At 40.8% G+C, this 18,294-nt stretch overlaps 1 protein-coding gene across 1 annotated transcript in view; it reads right to left on the reverse strand.

Moving 5' to 3' along the window:
• Positions 1 to 579: 579 nt before the first annotated feature.
• Positions 580 to 18,294, reverse strand: part of KCND1 (potassium voltage-gated channel subfamily D member 1) — a gene marked incomplete at its 5' end in the record, with an annotated part of 48,191 nt that continues 30,476 nt past the window's right edge. Inside the window, 5 exons of the mRNA XM_081936557.1 lie at positions 580 to 1,788; positions 12,580 to 12,827; positions 14,699 to 14,794; positions 16,849 to 16,932; positions 17,028 to 17,190. Coding sequence (XP_081792683.1) covers positions 1,572 to 1,788; positions 12,580 to 12,827; positions 14,699 to 14,794; positions 16,849 to 16,932; positions 17,028 to 17,190 — 808 coding nt within the window. The 3' untranslated portion in view covers positions 580 to 1,571. The remainder of the gene's footprint in view (positions 1,789 to 12,579; positions 12,828 to 14,698; positions 14,795 to 16,848; positions 16,933 to 17,027; positions 17,191 to 18,294) is intronic.

Genomic DNA, 18,294 nt, shown 5'->3' on the forward strand with positions numbered 1-18,294 from the left:
ACATAATTAGCAAACAACAAAAAGAACCCAGAAAACAGTTAAGATGGACACAGAACAAAGAAGCCATTCCTGTTTGAGAGAAAATCCTTTTCTGGACATGAGAGCTGGCCAACTTGATGCATGCTATGGGCCTTGTGGCTGGTTTGATACCTAGAACGGTATCCATTATCCCACCAAAGTGCTTTTTCTTTTTCTCTGCCTTCTGCCATTTTTAATTCTTTCCCCAGTTATAGTGCTTGGTTAATATCAAGATTCAGTCTTTCTCTCACTGTATTTTTTAATCCAAAAAAATGTCTGTAGGAGAAGTATGGCCACGTAGCCCATTGTATCCTGCTCTGCAGAGTTGGTTCAGTTCTTCACAGCATATCTTCCATCAGGGTGGCGAGATGAGATGGGAACCCAGCTATACATGCATGAGACAGTTTGCAGCTGTGGACTTGGAATCTCACTCTTGGAGGTATAATACACATGCACAGTCTTTATGCTACACAATGTGGGGAAGTGCAGGCTTCTCTTTGTGTGTGTGTGTGTATGTATGGTTGGGATCATAATACATTGAAATTCCCATGAGGTGTAGCATTTTGGTGCAATAGACTTTTTTTCTTTTAAAGTGCTGTTTCCAAGAGACAGAACAGATTTTGGGAGAGAAGGAGAGAGACAGAGAAAAAGTGGCAGCTGGGGTTTTTGGGAAGCTTTCAGGCTCCATCCACCCCAGTGATGTCATGGCTTAGCCAGGAGATAGAAAAATTGTTGGAAGCTCTGTTGATTCTGTCTCTTTTTTCCCCTTTTCATTTCCCTCTTTAAATCTTGCAAGCATCCATGATTGCTCTAAGCACTCCACAGCACTTTCTCAACTATGCTGGGGACAGAATTAATTAAAGAGGTTTTCTCTCTCGAGAGAGACCTAAACCTTGAGGACTATATTTTCTGAGTTTTTTGGCTGTGCATTCAGCCTGCAACTCATCTGTCCGCCCTGGCCACACTAATGTAGGAAACCTACGATTTCACCATTAGATTCTTCTTCCTTTCCAAAGCTGAGTGCCAAAGTCCTTAATTCCTTTCCTGCTCTAGAATCTAAAGCTTTCTTCAGTTCTACAGTTAAGAGAACAAAAAATAGGAGTCTTAGCTCATCCTTGTTCACAACTTCAGAGACAAGAGGTTTGGTATTGTGAAAACTATCTAAAGGGTAAAAAACCCATCCCCCATAGCTGGGATATGTTCCTGAGTACCCCAGAGATCCATCTACTGTGACCCAGTTTTCCCTGCATTGCTCTACTCTTTTGAAGTGCATAGCATCTGGGATCCACTTCATCTCCTCTATGGCTTTGACTGCAGGGGTATGGGAGTTGGGCAGGCACCTCTTACGTAAGAACTTCCTGTGTTGATGGGTATCAATGTCACCCCTAAAAAGAAAGCTGATTCCCTCTGATCTTCTCTAGGTTGCAGCAACAGGGTGGGGTGGAACACTGATGTGGAAGAGCCCATCCCCACATCCTAAATAAGACTCTGTTGATCAACAGGGACTCCAGAAAGAGAAAGGACCACCAACCCGATCCCACCCCAGCCTCCTCTTACAAGGAGGAGATCTTGACAGTCTCATGAAGAAGGTATGGAGGGGAAAGGCTGGAATTGCGTATGGGTCCACCAGGGCCTCTAGGTGACGGAGGCCGACTGTCATCTGGTGTGTTGGCAGGAGGCGTGGGGATGCAGATAATGGCTGCTGTGAAGTCAGTGGTGTCACAGTTCAGCTTCAAGTTGTCATGGGTTTTGGCATTCAAGTTGGAGCGACTAGAGAAGCAGAAGACAAAGGAAGGAAGAGAGAGAGAGAAATTATGAATGCAGAGGTCATCTCAGCCTCAAAGTATGAGATTCTTTATTACAATCAAAGACTTTCCAGACTTTGCTGAACAATAACTCCCTTTTCTCATGGCCAAATGCTGAAGAATGCAAATAAACTTAGCCATATCTGGATGCTCAGCGATGGGCTGAACCACAAAAATTCCTAACAAGTATTGAAAACTAAACAAAAGGTGCCTGTTGTACAAATGAAGTTACTCCAGACAATATATTTCTGAGGCTGCTGAGTGAACTTTAGTCTTCCTTATACAGCTGGGGTTACAAAGGTCTATGATAGAGCACTGATTCTCCCAAAGAGCTGACCTCAACATTTTAATTATTTTGAAATATGTTCATCTTCCACAATTTGTTCCCTGTCCAATCCTTGGGCAGTTTCTTCAGCTGCTTATAATCCATCAGCAAATAATTAACAGTTCCATTTAGTGTATATTTAATGATAAGCATCCATTATATTTCAGAGACAGCCCATAAGCAAAGCTGCTTTATCTTCAGTTTGCTTTTATTCTTTCAGTCTCCTCAGTAATTGCTTTTTTAAAAACACATTTTATTAACTTCCCAAAAGAAAAAGAAAAATCATAACAATAAAACAATTGCAGGCAAAAAATTTAAATTAATATGTGATATATTTCAAATGTTACTAAAACTTGATTTACAGGATGATCCCTACAAAGACTTTAATCATATTTAGAAAGGAGGAATGGGAAAAAGGAGTAGGGGAATGCTCATGCTGAGATAAATGATAGCCTTGAAAGAATATATAGATTAAAAACTGGATTCACAATGTCTGCTAAGCCATAAACAAGCAAATCACTTTGTAGCTGCAAATGGAAATATTCTACAGCGACAACATTTGTTAACAACATTGTTGGATCAGCAGCATTTTCAGATTTTGAGACAGTTGAGATTGTAGAACTACTTGTTAAAGAACTTAAAAACATAGCATTTATTCTTATAGTAATTGATAATTCAATTTGATATGCAGATGATAAGAAATGAAAGGAATAAAAATTAGAGGTTTCTATTTTGCCTAGACGATGGAGAGTTTCTTCACTTCTATAGCAAGAGTGTCAATGGATCTTAAATGAAGACTTATATAACAAAAAATATTTTTAACAATTTATTGGACTCCACTATGTTTGTATAGAAAAGACTAAAATGTAATAAGGATAATGTTTTTTTTTAAAAAAAACATGGTTTTACAATGTCCTTTATTTACTAAATGTTGGGAGAAAATAGTGGATTATACAAATATGACTTTTGGACAAAAGTTAAAATTTTCAGAGAATAATATTTCTTGAATTACATACCTACGACATGAAATTTGACAAGTGGACAATGTAAATGGCCATTCCTGGGGCCAAAAGACATATTGTAGTATTGAAAAGATAAATGTATGGCCCTTTCACTGGATTGAAGACCTGAATACACTTGCCACCTTGGAGCAGATCAACTATAGACATAGACTTTGTATGGATAAGTATAATGAGATATGGAACTCATTTTTATAAAATGCAGTAGGCAAAAAATAATGGTTATACAAATGTATTAGAAATTAATATATACTTGAATAATATTTTCATTAGATAAGTTTAGACACTGTATATTGTAACTGTTAATGATATATACTTTCTTTTTTCTGTGATATTTTTAAACTTTTTAAAGTACTTTTCATGTATTCTTTCCTTTGAGAAGGTATCAATAATCATTATCTTTGTGTTTTATTTCTTTTTTGTTCTTTTTAAAAGCAATAAATAAATAAATAAAAACAAATCATATGTGGCTTAGCACAGTGCATGCAATCAGCCTCTGTGAAGGGAATTTCTTTTACTAAATGAAAGATTTTTCAGTCATTTGAACTATTGTGAATTATAGCCCAGCTCCACTCCAACAAGGAAGAGACCAACTATTTAATAGAATACAAGACTGGGGTGAGGGAATTGGAACACATCCCTATCCGATTCCTGCTTTTTGTTCATAAATATATAGCGCCCAATCTTTCATGTGGCCTGTTCCCCTTGTGCTGGCAGAGGAGGCATGCTGTGGGTCCTATCAGCCCAATTATTCCAGCTGGCTGAATCCAGGAGGAGAGCCCTCTCTGCTGTTGCTCCTGCCCTCTGGAATATCTTCTCCCCCACCCCACCCCATATGAGGTTGGCCCCAACCCTCCTATCCTTTCATAAGAGTCTAAAGACCTGCCTCTGTCAGTTGGTTTGAGGAAACAACACAGTGGAGGTGGTTGATCGAGTAACAACAGGTCCCACCTCCTCCCATTCCACCCTGCTCTCCCCATGTATCCTTAGGATTTTAGTCTTTGGCTTGAATTCATGTTTTAATGTAGATATATATTTTTATGACTGTAAGCCGCCTAGAGTTACCTTCTGGTAAGTTGGGCGGCCATTAAATTTTATAAATAAATACATCTGAATCAAATGCTTATATCTTGTGAGCATCCCAATAGATTTTCCATATTTTGACATGGCTATTATGGTGGGTCAATCATTTGAAAGGAAGATTCTATCTTGATCTTCTTCAAGAGACCAAAAAACCCCATAAGTGATTTGATATATGTGTGCCGACAGGGAGGGAGTGATGAAGGAAGAAAAGAGGGAAGGAAGTCATTGCAGGGAAACTAAAGAGACGAATACCTCTGAGGTAAATTTTTCACACCTATTGTGTGCCACTCAAGTATCAGAGGTTTTAATGGAATGAAAACTTGCCTCTGAAGGCTTCCTGTCTGCACTGCTTTTCTTTCACCAGCGGTGCTTTCAAAGGAAAATTATTCTTAGTCATGCATGAGCATTTTAAAAGCTCAGTCAGGGCTAAGGAGGTGCATCTTTCAGCAGGTACAGAATGTAATTCTTTCCTCATGATGTAACCCAATTTCATAAATGTCCAGTAAGGGATTTAACACTTTTTTCCCCCTTTACCTCACTTCATTTTGTAACTTTTTCTTTATACAATTTTGCATTTATCTGTTTCACTTTGTAAAAAAATGTATTTAATATTTTAACTAAAGAAATATACAGTAAGGGGAGAAAGGTTTAAGTCAAAGCAAAAAAAGGAAGCTCACCACTGAAGAGGTTCAGGCAACAAGCTAAACCAATAAATACAGTTTACAAACAACACTGGCTGCATTCATGCATCATACTAAGCCCACCATAAATAAATCAACCACATTGTAGCTTACTGTGCATGTGGTCTAAATGATTGGGTTCACACAACTTGCTAAGTTGTAGGCCATGGTTTACAAGCCACAATTAACTGAGTTCACATCAGGCAAAAGGGCCTTGGAGTGCAATCCTTCTAGCAACTCTATCGTGACCCATACAGATGACCAAGTGCTTGGGTTATAATATTTCAGACCCTGGCTTTGTATGTTTTTGTGTTTGGTAGAGTTACAGAGCCATTTGTGTGCTTGAAACCTTGTTTCGGTACTATTCCTCTGGTGTTGCCATTTTTCTACCAAGAGGTGGCAGAAGAGCCATGATTTCAAAATATAAGCCAAGTGTTAGGCTGCAGGTCTCCAACATTGTTGAATTCAGTTCCTAAGTACTAGCCTTAATTTCAGCAAGACTCATGTTTCTTACTCAAGCCTATTTATGTGAGCCATTTGAAGCCTGAAAAAGTCCTGACATTTCAAGGTCACCTGATGCGACCCTTTCGTGTGGCACAGGCTGTTTCTCAAACCAAAATGATTGAACTGTATTGGTGGACAATGGACACAGGGTGGCCCAGGGAGGAAAAGGGGGGATTTAACTAGGTTACCTTTTGCACCAAAACCCCAAAAACGGATTTGTGTTTTCCGTACCTATATGGATCTATCGGTAAAGTAAAATCTTGGTAAAATAATGACCCAGGAGTTTATTTTGCTGTATATGCCAATGGGACAGTTGACTCTTGATTCTTGGTTCGGTACTTTGGTGTTGCTACCCTTCTACCAGGAGATGGCAGAAGATCCATTATTTCAAAAAGCTGTAAGAGACATGAGTCTTGCTGAAATTAAGGAATTGAATTCAACAATTTTGGAGACCTGCAGCCAGGGGTGGGTTCCTGCCAGTTCTAACCTCTTCTATAGAAGAGGTTCCACAAATCTACAGTGCCGTTTAGAACCGGTTCCAACTCCCTCCCCCCACCCGTCCGCACGTCATCAAGATGAAGAGCCAGAGGAGGAATTCTGGGAGTTGAAGTCCACGAGTCTTAAAGCTGTCACGTTTGAACACCCCCGGGTTTTTTTTTTTCTCTAAAGGGTTAGGGGTGCAAGGGTCTTGTAACTTGACAGCTTTAAGACTTGTATGCTTCAAATGCCGGAGTTTCTGAGCCAACATTTTGGTTGCTAAGCAAGAGCGTTCTTAAGTGAGTTTCACCACATTTTACAAGTTGGCCACGCCCACCCAGTCACATGCCCGGCAAGCCACTCCTACCCGGTCACATGGCCGGCAAGCCACTCCCACAAAGCAGACCACACCTACAGAAGAGGTGCTAAAAAAATTTGAAACCCACCACTGCCTGCAGCCTAACATTTGACTTATCATTCATATATTAGGTTCATCTCAGCCACCTTCTTGAGTTGCTGACCATGTCTCCTGCTGATCTATCTCTTGGGTATTGTTGCTTCCATATTTCAGACCCCAAGAAGGTTTCCTTGGTCTTTTGTGTTCTCCAGTTTTTCCACATCTGCCCATTTTTTTCCTTCAGCCCTTAGGCTGCTTGTATCCCTGTACCCAGCCAGCATCCATTTTACAGCTGGGTGTGCTTTCTTCTGCCTATCTTTGCCCATCTCAGTATATGAAAGTTGGTTTCTTCCATTTTCTATGCAGTAGTTCAATTATATTACGGCTAATTCTTTCTCCTTTGAATGTCCAGTTGCATCAGAGCAGCTGAGTCAATTACTGCAAGGAGGGGGAGGTGAGGGGGAGAGAGATCACATTTATAGCAGTCAATCTGCAGATACTTAACTCATCCTTTTGACTGACAAGCTCTTCATTCTGTTGGAAGATTCAACAGAAATAGCACAACCAGAGCCTAGAGCAGTAATCAAAAGCCATCTAGTTCTGACACAAAGCACCCATGACTGAATGCTTCTCCCCAGTGAATGCTTCTTCTGGCTCTTCCAGATGCTGATGCTATGCCCGCTTTCCTGCAATAGGTTCTTTTTCTTGCTGAATGGGTGCCAATAAGCAGTCAGCCATTCTCTCTATCATTTCCTTCAGATAATGAAAGTGGCTTTTATGTTTCTTCTCTAAACTTCTTTTCTCTGTGCTTGCACTGTCTAGCCTCTTTCAGCCTTTCCTTGGATTCTTTCCATTCAAACCCATCTATCAGTTCAGCTTCCCACAGATCCATTCTTGAAACGGGGATGCTTATTAAAATTGTGTCCGTGGAATATTTGGTAACTCCTTTAGTCGAACTTTTTTTTTCTTTTGGTGACATAATCAACTAAAGCACCATCCTATCCCCTCACTTGTTAATGCAACTCAATCTTAAATCTGCACTAAGCCTTGGATTCTCAGCAGGAATGAATCTTCCCAGGAAAATGGAAAGAGTTATGTGGAGAGATGGAAAGCCTCTCTCCAACCTTTTGATCTCATCTTTCATCAGTTATAGACAGATCATTGCTCTAATGAAGCTTTCCAGAATGCCCCTTGGGTACCGGACTTCAGTTCTTATCATTCCCACCTAGACTCACGCATCTGATCCCAGACTAGGAAAAACTCCTATATCTGTTATATCTTCAAACAAGAAAGGCTTCAACAGGTCATGTGTATAAAGTAGGAAGGAGCTAGCACAGTAAAGACAAGCTCCAGCTTGGTTCAGAATGAGCTATGGTTTGCTTAACCATGCTTTTCCTGAATAAACCAACATTGGAGTGGTTCACAAAACAAACCATTATGATTTTGACACGGCAATGGCTGAAGTCATACAATATATAAGCCTTTAGGGTTAATGAATCACAGTAGTTGGGCTTGTGCAGTGTATTAAGCCAAGGCTTAATTAAGAAAATGTATATGGCTGCCCAAAACACTCTCACTGACTCCAAGAAGCTTACAAAGATAAAAGTCCAGTACAAAAACCAATATTTCCCAGGCAACAAAAAACAGACCAGCCAGTTGATGGCTTCATATTATCCTGGGCTTTGCAGGCCTATTGGCAGAAGCATGTCTTCACGGCCTTTTAAAATAGTGTGAGAGTGGGAGCCAATCTTATCTCTGTAGGGAGGGAGCTACTACAGAGAAGGGCCTTTTTCTTGATTCCACTAAATGGCCCTCTTAAGATAGGGGACCCATAGTATTCCCTGCCTCCCCACTCTGGTGGGAAGTAATGTAGTGTGTTTTGTGAGTACAGCTATGTGAGGCAAAGACTTATACCAACAAGCTACATGCAGCACTTATTTATGGCCCTAGCCATAAACAACAAAATCAGGCAGAAAAATCTGATTTTTAGTAGTGCCTCCCTTTGCACTGGAATAAATCCCACTTTCTACTTTAAAGCCCTTAACGGAGCCTTTGTGTGATCACCCATGGCCCCTACAGCCCTCAAAAGTCCATTTAAATAAAATAAGTGGGGATCTAACTACAAACCATTTGCTTTATTGTTTTAGCAGGTTCCTGGTGGTTTCCCATCCATGTGTGAACCAGGTCAGATCAACTTTGATTCTGGGGAATTAGTCAAGGTCAGCTACTTGCTGACACCTGCAGTTAATCTCTGTCAAATTAGTGCCACAAAAGCAGCAGTTCTGTGAAATGGAATAAGTGAAAACTCACGTCTGTCCCACTGAACACAATGGGGTGCACTTTTGAGCATTGATGCATATTATTGCTGCCATAACATTGCTGTAACCCTGTTACAATATTTCTAGATTACAAGGCTCTGAATTGTAATGAGTTCTAAAGAAAATTTTAAATTTTAATATGTTACAAACCACAAGGGGAGAGTTAATCTTGAAGGGCAGCCTATGAATAATATAATAAATCAATCAATAGAACTGCATGGCATAGAACTCATATGTATTAAGCAACAGAGAACACAGCTCATGTGTTAGTCTAGGAAGGCAAAGGGTGCCCTCCAGGTGTTTAGGATTTCATTCCCATCAGCCACCAGCAATAAGGGGAACGATGGTTCAGTAGTTAAAGATGTTGATAGCCCATGTTTGAGACCGGCTGAGCTCTCTTTACTTGCCCCAGCTCCTGCAGTTAGAAAGCCGGCTAATGCAAGTAGATTCAGTGGGAAGTAACAGTATTCCGTGCACCTTTGCCACACTTAAGCGTATCTGGCTTCCCATTGACTCTGCTTGTCAGAGGGTCCCAGAAAGTGATCCCATGACTCTGGGACACTGTAAGCATCATAAATACATCCCAGTTGCCAAGCATCCAAATTTTGATCATTGTCGGGATGCTGCAGTGGTCATAAATGTGAAAAAAGGTCATAAATCACTTTTTCCAGTGCCGTTGTAACTTTGGATAGTCACTAAATGAATAGTTGTAAGTTGAGGACTACCTGAATACAATCCACACCCTAATGCATGGCTGAAATCAAACGTATTCCCAAAACAAAATAACCAAATAATAAAATTCGCTTAAGCTCCTGGCCAACAGACTTGGGGCCATCCAGATATCCTAGGCCCATGATGGCGAACCTATGGCACACGTGCCAGAGGTGGCACACCCTGCAGGGTCATTTTAAGCATTCTGAAGGCTTCAGGGAAGCCTCCGGACGGTCCATGAAGCCTTCAGAACACTTAAAACGACCCTCTGAGCAACCCGGAAGTCACTTCCGGTTTGCTCGGAGGGTCGTTTTAAGCGTTCCGAAGGCTTCAGGGAAGCCTCCAGACGGTCCCTGAAGCCTCCGGAGGGCCTCCGGGGGGGGGGCGGGGGAGGCTCTTTTCGCCCTCCCCAGGCTCCTATAAAGCCTCTGGAGCCTGGGGAGGGCGAAAAAAGCATGTAAAAATGGGGGGTCGTGTCTGTTGTGCACGCATGCGCACTGGGGGGTCGCGCATTGCATTATGGGTGTGGCACACCCGCACACGACCCCTATTTGTGGCACGCGAGCCAAAAAAGGTTCGCCATCGCTGCTATAAAGAGATGCGGGACTTCAACCACATGGTCATTGATGACATCTTGATTTTTTTTTACAGTTTGATTTTACCCAGCTCTTGTTCTAATCCCTGATTTTGGAATGTGATTCTGATTAGAAAACCATGGAACTGACCTTGAAGAAGGCATCCAGAAGTCATTAGGACAAGAGAAGCAGAAAAAGTATCAATTAAGCTTCGGGGAAGCATGAAAAAGAAACTCGGACTGGTTCCCCGTGACTGCCTGGGATATAAGAGTGAGGGAAACACCACAGATTTGCACAATTCTGTTACTTCAACCTAACTTAATCAAATAGAGTTCCAATCACCTTGCGGAGCATGTTTCCTGATCTGGTCTACCTGCAGAGCAGAACTTTGGCATTCCATTCAAAAACAAAGTTGACCTGAACTTGAAAAAGAACGGAAAACATTGTTTTTTCACTGGAGGGGAAATGCTGAACTTTTAAGCTAATCTTCTTGTGTAGCAAGAACACCAAAGTAGACCAAAAGTGTGGCAAAAATAGACCGAGGGGAAAAGTCCATAGGCACTAACATGTAACTTAAATTTTCAATTCACTTCCTCCATGTTGCCCTAGTCCAGGGGTGTCAAACCCAAGGATCCAGCATGCGGGGTGCTTAAATCTGGCCGTCTGGAAACAGTGAAAGACCAGCCCACGGTGCCTCTGCCAGTGAAAACAGAACTCAGGAGGGGCACCCGTGGCTCTCCCGAGCTCTGTTTTTACTGGCAGAGGTTTGCAGGAGGCCATCGCAGCTGTAAACGGAGCTTGGGAATCTATTTTAGCTGGCAGAGTGCTCGGGCCGCCACAGGCACCCCCGACACGAGTGATGTCGTGCTGTCCACACCCAACCTGTCCATGCCTACCTCGGCCCCCCAAGATCAAACACAATCCTGATCCGGCCCGCAATGAAATTGAGTTTGACACCCCTGCCCTAGCCTAACCTAACTCAAACCCTAAACTTCTCTATCCAGTCTACCTATTCCTATTAAAGCCATAACTGCCCAACCTCTTCCTGCAGAGCCCAAACATATTCTCTCTTTTTTTTTTGTAAACTGATCATAAATGTCCTTTATGCTTCATCCTGTGGTAGATATGGTTGTACTTGACAGCATAGCTGAGCTGCAAGTACAATCAGATCCACTGTATTATTAAACAAATCTGGTCATACTTATTAGCTGTAAAATCAGTTATGCAAGAGATGGAAGGGAAGGAGCTACAGCAATATATTCTATTACTATATATTCAATCATGCAGTCAGCTCGATGTTTAGATTGGACTTGGCATTTTTGTCCTCCTATCGACTCCTTCCCAAGGACCTGGCATGGGCAGATGTTCTTGTTTGATGGTATTAAGAGATATTGTCACAGGATGTAAGCTGTTGTAAGTATATCAGCTTTTTTTGCAATTGGGGATTTTTATCAATGCCAATGATGTTTAAGTGGTACTCCGAGTGTTTTGGAATTGTACTCAAGGTGCCTATTCCTATTGATATCATTTTTGGTTCTTTTGGCACAGTCATTCTACTTCTATTTGCAGGTCTTTGTATTTTGTGATTTTCTCCAGTTCTGTCTCTTCTCTTCTGCTGTCTCCAGGTGTTTACTATCTGGACTTTTTTTTTTTACTTTCTTATCTACAGTGAAGACAAGTAACATATTTACTCTTGCAAAAACTTTGGTGACCTGGAATTCAACTCATCAAATTACTAAATTTTAAATGGATATAATTTTTTAAAATTTAATTGCACTCTGTTCTAGGAGTATTCTTTATATGTCCCCATGAGGTATTTTTACATACTCTACAGATTGTCCTTGATCTTCAGGGAAGAAGGCAGAAATGGGGAACCAGTGGCACTCCAGATATTACTCAACTAAAACTCCCAGCAGCCCCAGCCAAATGATAATCATGTAGATAAAGGGAATTCTGAAAGGCCATGAGGTTCCCCCCCCCATTTTATTTGTTTATATATATATATATATATATATATATATATATATATATATATATATGTGTGTGTGTGTGTGTGTGTGTGTGTGTGTGTGTGTGTGTGTGTGTGTGTGTACACACACACACACACACACACACATATATATATATATATATATATATATATATATATATATATATATTTGTGTTATATTTGTACTGATAAATAAATAAAGGGAGACTAGTATAGATCTAGTGTAACACAAATACATATATATATATGTATACTAGTATAGATCTAGTGTAACACAAATACATACACACACACACACACACACACACACACACACACATATATATATATAGTACTAGTGAGACACAGTTTATATTACCAGCATATCAATCTAAAAAAAAACCTGTGAGTCTAATACAGTCAGCGCTGGTTGTCAGTGGCCCTTCAGGCAGGAAACTTCTGTGGATTAAACCTGAAAATGTTTGCTTAAAATGCTTTGCTACTGAGCGGAGTCTTTTCTCTGTACTGAATAGCTTTGGTAACACATTTGAGCTGTGTCTCCCTCATCCTCACTCTCTCCTTGCAGATAATAGATATGGTGGTCAAAGTTTTTTTTTTTTTGAGCATGAATAATGCAAGTGGAAGCAATCCCTTCTTCCCACTGGTTGGGTGTTAAAAGCTGTAGGCATACTTCCTACCTCTGGGGGGCAGCGCTTTTGTGGCTGTTCAACATATCCAGCTCTTGAGCACTGGCACGGCTGACAGACATGGTGGAGTTGGTGAGGCGGGTGGTGCGGCGCCTGTTGCGGCGGGGGCAGCAGGAGGTGCTTAGAATCCCTTTGCTTCCTTGCTGAGAGGAGAGAGAAGTGCTGCGGCTGGTGCGGTAACCCAGGGGCTCAGTCAGACAAAAATCATTGTAGGTGCGTTCATCAGTAAACTCATGACTCTGCATGTGGGTGAAGGGAAAAAAATGCCAGGGGATGGGAAGAGAGAGAAGGAGAAAAATAATAATAGAGGTTGATGTGAGTGGACAAACCTATTCTTACTCCCAAACGCCCCTTCTTCCGCAAGGTTGATCGTATCAGATTATTTAATTAATACTTCATCAGAGTTTTCCCCTAAACCAGGGGTGTCCAAACTTGGCAACTTTAAGACTTGTGGACTTCAACTCCCAGCAGAGCTGGCTGGGGAATTCTGGGAGTTGAAGTCCACAAGTCTTAAAGTTGCCAAGTTTGGACACCCCTGCCCTAAACACTTCCTTCACATCATGTGTAATTTAATACAATTCTATTATGGCCCCTTCACTTGCTTCTCTCCCCACCCCCCCCAAGCTGAAAAGCCTCAAATATTGTAACTTTTCCTCGTAAGGAACTTGTTCTAACAGTTTTTAATCATTTGTATTACTTTGCTTTTGCACTCTCAGCTCAATACTCTTCCGAGAAATACTGACCGCAACTAAAAAAAGACTATGAATAGGATATTAAGAATGGTGACACCATTAATTTGTATTAAGGCATTATGAGTCTAGCACTTTTATTATCAATTTCATTCCCGATGACTAAAAATATAGTTTCTGCCTTTTTTCCTGTGCTGAACTGACATTTTTATTGAAATAGTAATAAAACGCTAAGATCCCCTTCTTGGGTCAATTACTGCAAATTCAGCCAGCAACAGCTTTTTATAAAAAAAAGGGTAGCAGGAGGGATACCCATCACTTGTCTTAGTTCATAGTGAGTCTGTTATGGTACCTTATTGCCATTTTCCCAAGCCTGAAGAGAAATTTGTCCTTCATTGCTGCTCCTTCTTGTTTTAACTGTCCTAGTAAATTAATGTTGTTGCAAAACATAATCACTGCTCATTCTTAATTCATTAGTTGTCAACTAGAGCAGAAAAATATAGAACATACATTTGTAAACCTGTAGAATCAGTTCAGACTGTCGTATCAAATCTAGGCAACCATATTCCCATCAAGATGAGTAATGTTAAGACAATGATGAAATTCAGCTGAGATACACAAAATCAAGGCAAAAGTCTGCCCCCACCAAGAGCAAATGAAAACAGGACCTTGGACAGCTCCATGTGAACTCTAGTTTAAACTATATGGACATTATAATGCAGTTTCCGGAGTTATACTCAATTAAAATGTGTCTATGCCACCACCACCACCACCACAGGTTCTAGGCACTACAATTCAGACTTTCAAGACCTACATAGGATCCCAAGATTTCTGTCCTGTACTATAGTTTCATCATTAAACTATAATTTAATATTAAACATTAAAAGAGGTGTAATTGACTTAATTTTGCATTTTGCATCTACTGGCAATCTGCACTTCAGTTATCCTTGTTGCAATAAAAAGTAACAAACATTCTATCAGAAGCAATGAAGCCATTATTGGGAGAGGGTGGGATCTGCCCTACAAAGTCACTGTGACAAGCCTCTCCCCTTTAATGTTGCTGCTTCTATTTAGGGTGAAGTTCTCCATGTTATATACATATTATATATTGGGGGGGGGGGGGAACAGGAACTGCTTAGGAATAAGATCAGCCCAGTTCCAACCTCTCCCTCAATAAGAAACCCTTAAGTATTTAGCAACAAAAGTCCCATTATTCCACCTGAGCATCAAAATCATAGCTTACTATTTTGTAGAGCATAAAGTGGGAAGATTGGCTCACAAGGTGTTGGACAGAAAGCAGATTTCATTTGTAAATACAAATGCATGCTTCACCCACCAGTCCCACTTCCGTTTCCCAAATGCCTTCCATTCCTCCCTTTTTTGACTACTCCCATTTTTGATCCAATCTTCCTGTTACTCACTGTAGTTTTCTCCAAGCAGTGCAAGAGATGGTGGTGCTGTTGTTCAAAAGCTGATCGGTTGCGCACTGCCAAGACATGTGCATCAGGATCTCTGTCCTGATGGAGAAAGAAGATAAAAGGCAGATGAGATATCTGATGGACATACCAGCACATAACCATTCCATTTCAACAATTGGCAGCTCCAGCTTGAATATCCACATATCTATATTGTCAGAGCCATCATTGGACATGCAAGTGGAAATATAAAAATGGGGGAAACGCCTGAGTGCATTAAAACCTATTCAACTTTTAAATATATTTAGATTATTGTAATTCGGATTGCAAGAAGGGTGGCTGAGTATCTGAGTGCCTTCCATTGAAAAGAAGCTTTCTGCATTTAGAAAACAATACTGCAGGGTGTGGCTACATTTCTCCTCTCTAATGGACTACCTTTCTGTCTATAGGGAATTGATATTTTGCAAAGTAGGAAGCCTTCCAACAAAGAATGCTCCAGTTGCAATATAAAGTTGGGAGCTTATTTAAAATTGGAATTGAGATTAGAACATTTGAGGACTCCTGGGTTAGACTTTTGAAGTCATGTTTTTTTAAAAATTTTTTTACTTACTGTTCATATAATACATCACAAACAAGATAAACAGGTAATTTAAGAGTAGGCTTCCATGATGCCTGTATTAGCCAAGATCAAAGTATTGATCAACAAAGGGGGAAGAATTAGCAATCAGAACAGAAACCAAGTGGTGAAAGACTTGACAGCAATGTAGGAGGCTGCATTGTGCAGTCCTTGACATTTCCAAACCATCTTCAAGGACAGTCTGACTCATAGAATATTTGGAAAACACCAAAGCATGAATGACAGCAGTTAAGTTTATTGTACCACAGGATCTGAATCACCTAAAGCTGATAGAAAGGCATTAGGACAACAGTAGCCCCTGAAAGTCCAGGAGTTATGAATTGGGTCCTTTGACAGAACAGGAGACCATCCAGAGTAGCTGTTTCTTCAGCCAGTCTTCCTCTATCCTTAACAATGAATGGATTCAAACCAAGTAAACTATGATTTGTTTTAGTTGCTGTTCGTTGAATACATGAAAATGGGCTAGGTAAACAACAATGTATGTGCTCACCCAAGCCAACACAAAACAAATTATTTTGTAGTATAATGCAATGCTTGAAACCGAGCCTTTGTTTTATTTGGACAGCACTTTAATTAAATTGCTCTCATTAATGAATGGGACTTTGCGCAAAAGAAGCTCGCAGCTTCCCCTAGATTTGATGAGAGGGAGAAATAGAGATGGGAATCTTGGACATAAATCTAAACCAAATGCCAACATGTCCAATGACCCATTCGAGGGATTTTGTGATTATATTAAAAAGTGTGGCAGATAATAGAGAACCAGAATTATTCCCTGGGGAAGAGCATTCCAGCATTGGTTTCCGAAAGTGACTCATAGTGGAAGTTCTGTTCTAAGCTTGGCCCAAGGATGTGTAACTGTTGACCCTGGGGATGAACATGGTACTCAGCCTAATTTCAAAAGCCCTCTGAAAACAACAATCACATCAACTTCTCGTTTTGCCAGAGAAGAGACACACTCGTTTTGCCAGAGGTCTAGACTGATCATTTGCAGATTGTTTCTGAAATTAGGCTAAGTGCTGCATGCATCCCCATAAATAAAGTAAATAAAATGGGGAAATAGAAAAACAGACCAAGAGAGGGGAAAAAAAACATTAACAGATGTGACAGAAAGCGAATGGCCAAGAAAGGGAAAGAGGGCTGGTACTGTATATCCCATTCTTCTTCTCTCTTTTTTCCTTATCTTTCGGCAAGTAGCTCTGTTTGGCTTAACATGCAGCTCTGGCAAATTATTCTTACACTGATGGAATGCACAATGGAGAGAATGTCTACAGCTCAGCTGTAGTCAACCCCAAAGATCAAAAGTTTAGGCTTGCTCATTTTGACTGCAATAACAAAAACTGAGCTTATTGGCCCAAGCAAGGAGGAAGAATCGCACATGTTTCCCATTCACACTGATCCTTGTTTTCCTTATCCAGGAAAAGGCAACTGGTTTAAGAAAACAACCTGTGCAATTGTTTTAAGGATGCCCAGCATGGAGAAAACTGAGGGCACCAAGGTGAACAGAGACTTGAGTTCATACCTCAAGGCCTCCATTCTGCTTGTACTGAAGATAAGCGTTGGTAGTGCCACTCTTGGCCAGTCGTATTCGGGTTAGGCGACATTTCTGTAAAGGGAGAAACACAGGGAACCATTTGTGGAATGTCACAGATAATTGAGCTCCCCATGTCTATGGTCTCCTCCTCCTCCCTCCACATCTACCTGCTGAGCTCGTCGCTTATCTGCCCGCTGATTCTGGTGATAGATACGGCTGAAGTTGGAAACAATGACAGGTACAGGAAGGGCGATGACCAGCACCCCACTTAGAGAGCAGATGGATCCAAAGATCTTCCCTGCAATGGTGCTTGGAACCATGTCACCATAGCTGCAATAGATATGACAGTTACTGCAGCCCTTAAGCCATCTCACAATTGCCCACATAAACCTGTCTTATAACACCCAGAAATGAACATATAACCTCCACCAACTAGTGCCTTTCAGATATGTTGAACTTCAGTTCCGATAACCCTTAGGTAGTATTCCACTGGATTAAAGGAATTGGAATCCAATGTATCTGGAAGGTTTTTCTTGGCCAGTGTTCCAGAAGGCTGGGGAGAAAATAGCTGACTGCTCAGTAGCATAATCAGGACTTCCAAGCCTGGAATCCAAGATTGTGCAGTCTGCCTCTGTCCTCCCAACACCAAGTAATCAAGGACTGGCAAATAAGAAACGGACTGCCAGTTTTGCCCAGCAAATAGCAACAGGTATACTGGGATTCACTAGGATTGCCATTGTTCATTTAAACATCTTTCCTTCCCTTCATCATTAAAAAATAAACCTTTACATTAGGCAGTATTACCACTCTATATATTACCATTCTTATGAAAAAACAAGGCTTATTCCAAAGAGTGGTTGGGTTCCACAACTGAAGACAGGCTCATTGCCTTATCAAAGGAGCCTACATAGGATAATTAAGTTCAGGTTTGCAATCAACAATCTGGTGGTGTATATATATGTAGATGAGTGGGGGCATTAAGAGTGTGTGTGAGAGAGGGGGGAGGGAGAGAGGGAGAGAGGAATTTTGCATGGGATGCTGAATTTTTCATTGACCCCTCCCCCCTAGCACACTGTTAAGAGCAGCTTGATATAAAAAAAACCAAGCAAATGAAAATATCTTGATCTTTGATTTCTATGCTATGAAAATGTTAAGTTATGTGACAAGCTGCTATTAAGGACCCAGGAGGATGAGTAAATAATAGTGGTGGCATATCTACTAGATAGCTTGGGTTGTGTGTGCTGCATAAAGATTATGTAAGTACGAGACTGGAATTTTTGATTCACATAAACCTGAACTTTCTTTTGGCCAGTACAAATTTCCAATATGTTTCTATTAAGGGTTTTTTATTTGTTTGTTATTCATTTCACTGTTCTGGTCAGTTCTGTTACCATATGTCTTTTTGAAAATCATTTTTTGAATATCTATACTAAT

The sequence above is a fragment of the Natrix helvetica genome (assembly GCF_964273705.1).
Source record: "Natrix helvetica genome assembly, chromosome: 1".
Lineage (NCBI taxonomy): Eukaryota > Metazoa > Chordata > Lepidosauria > Squamata > Natricidae > Natrix > Natrix helvetica.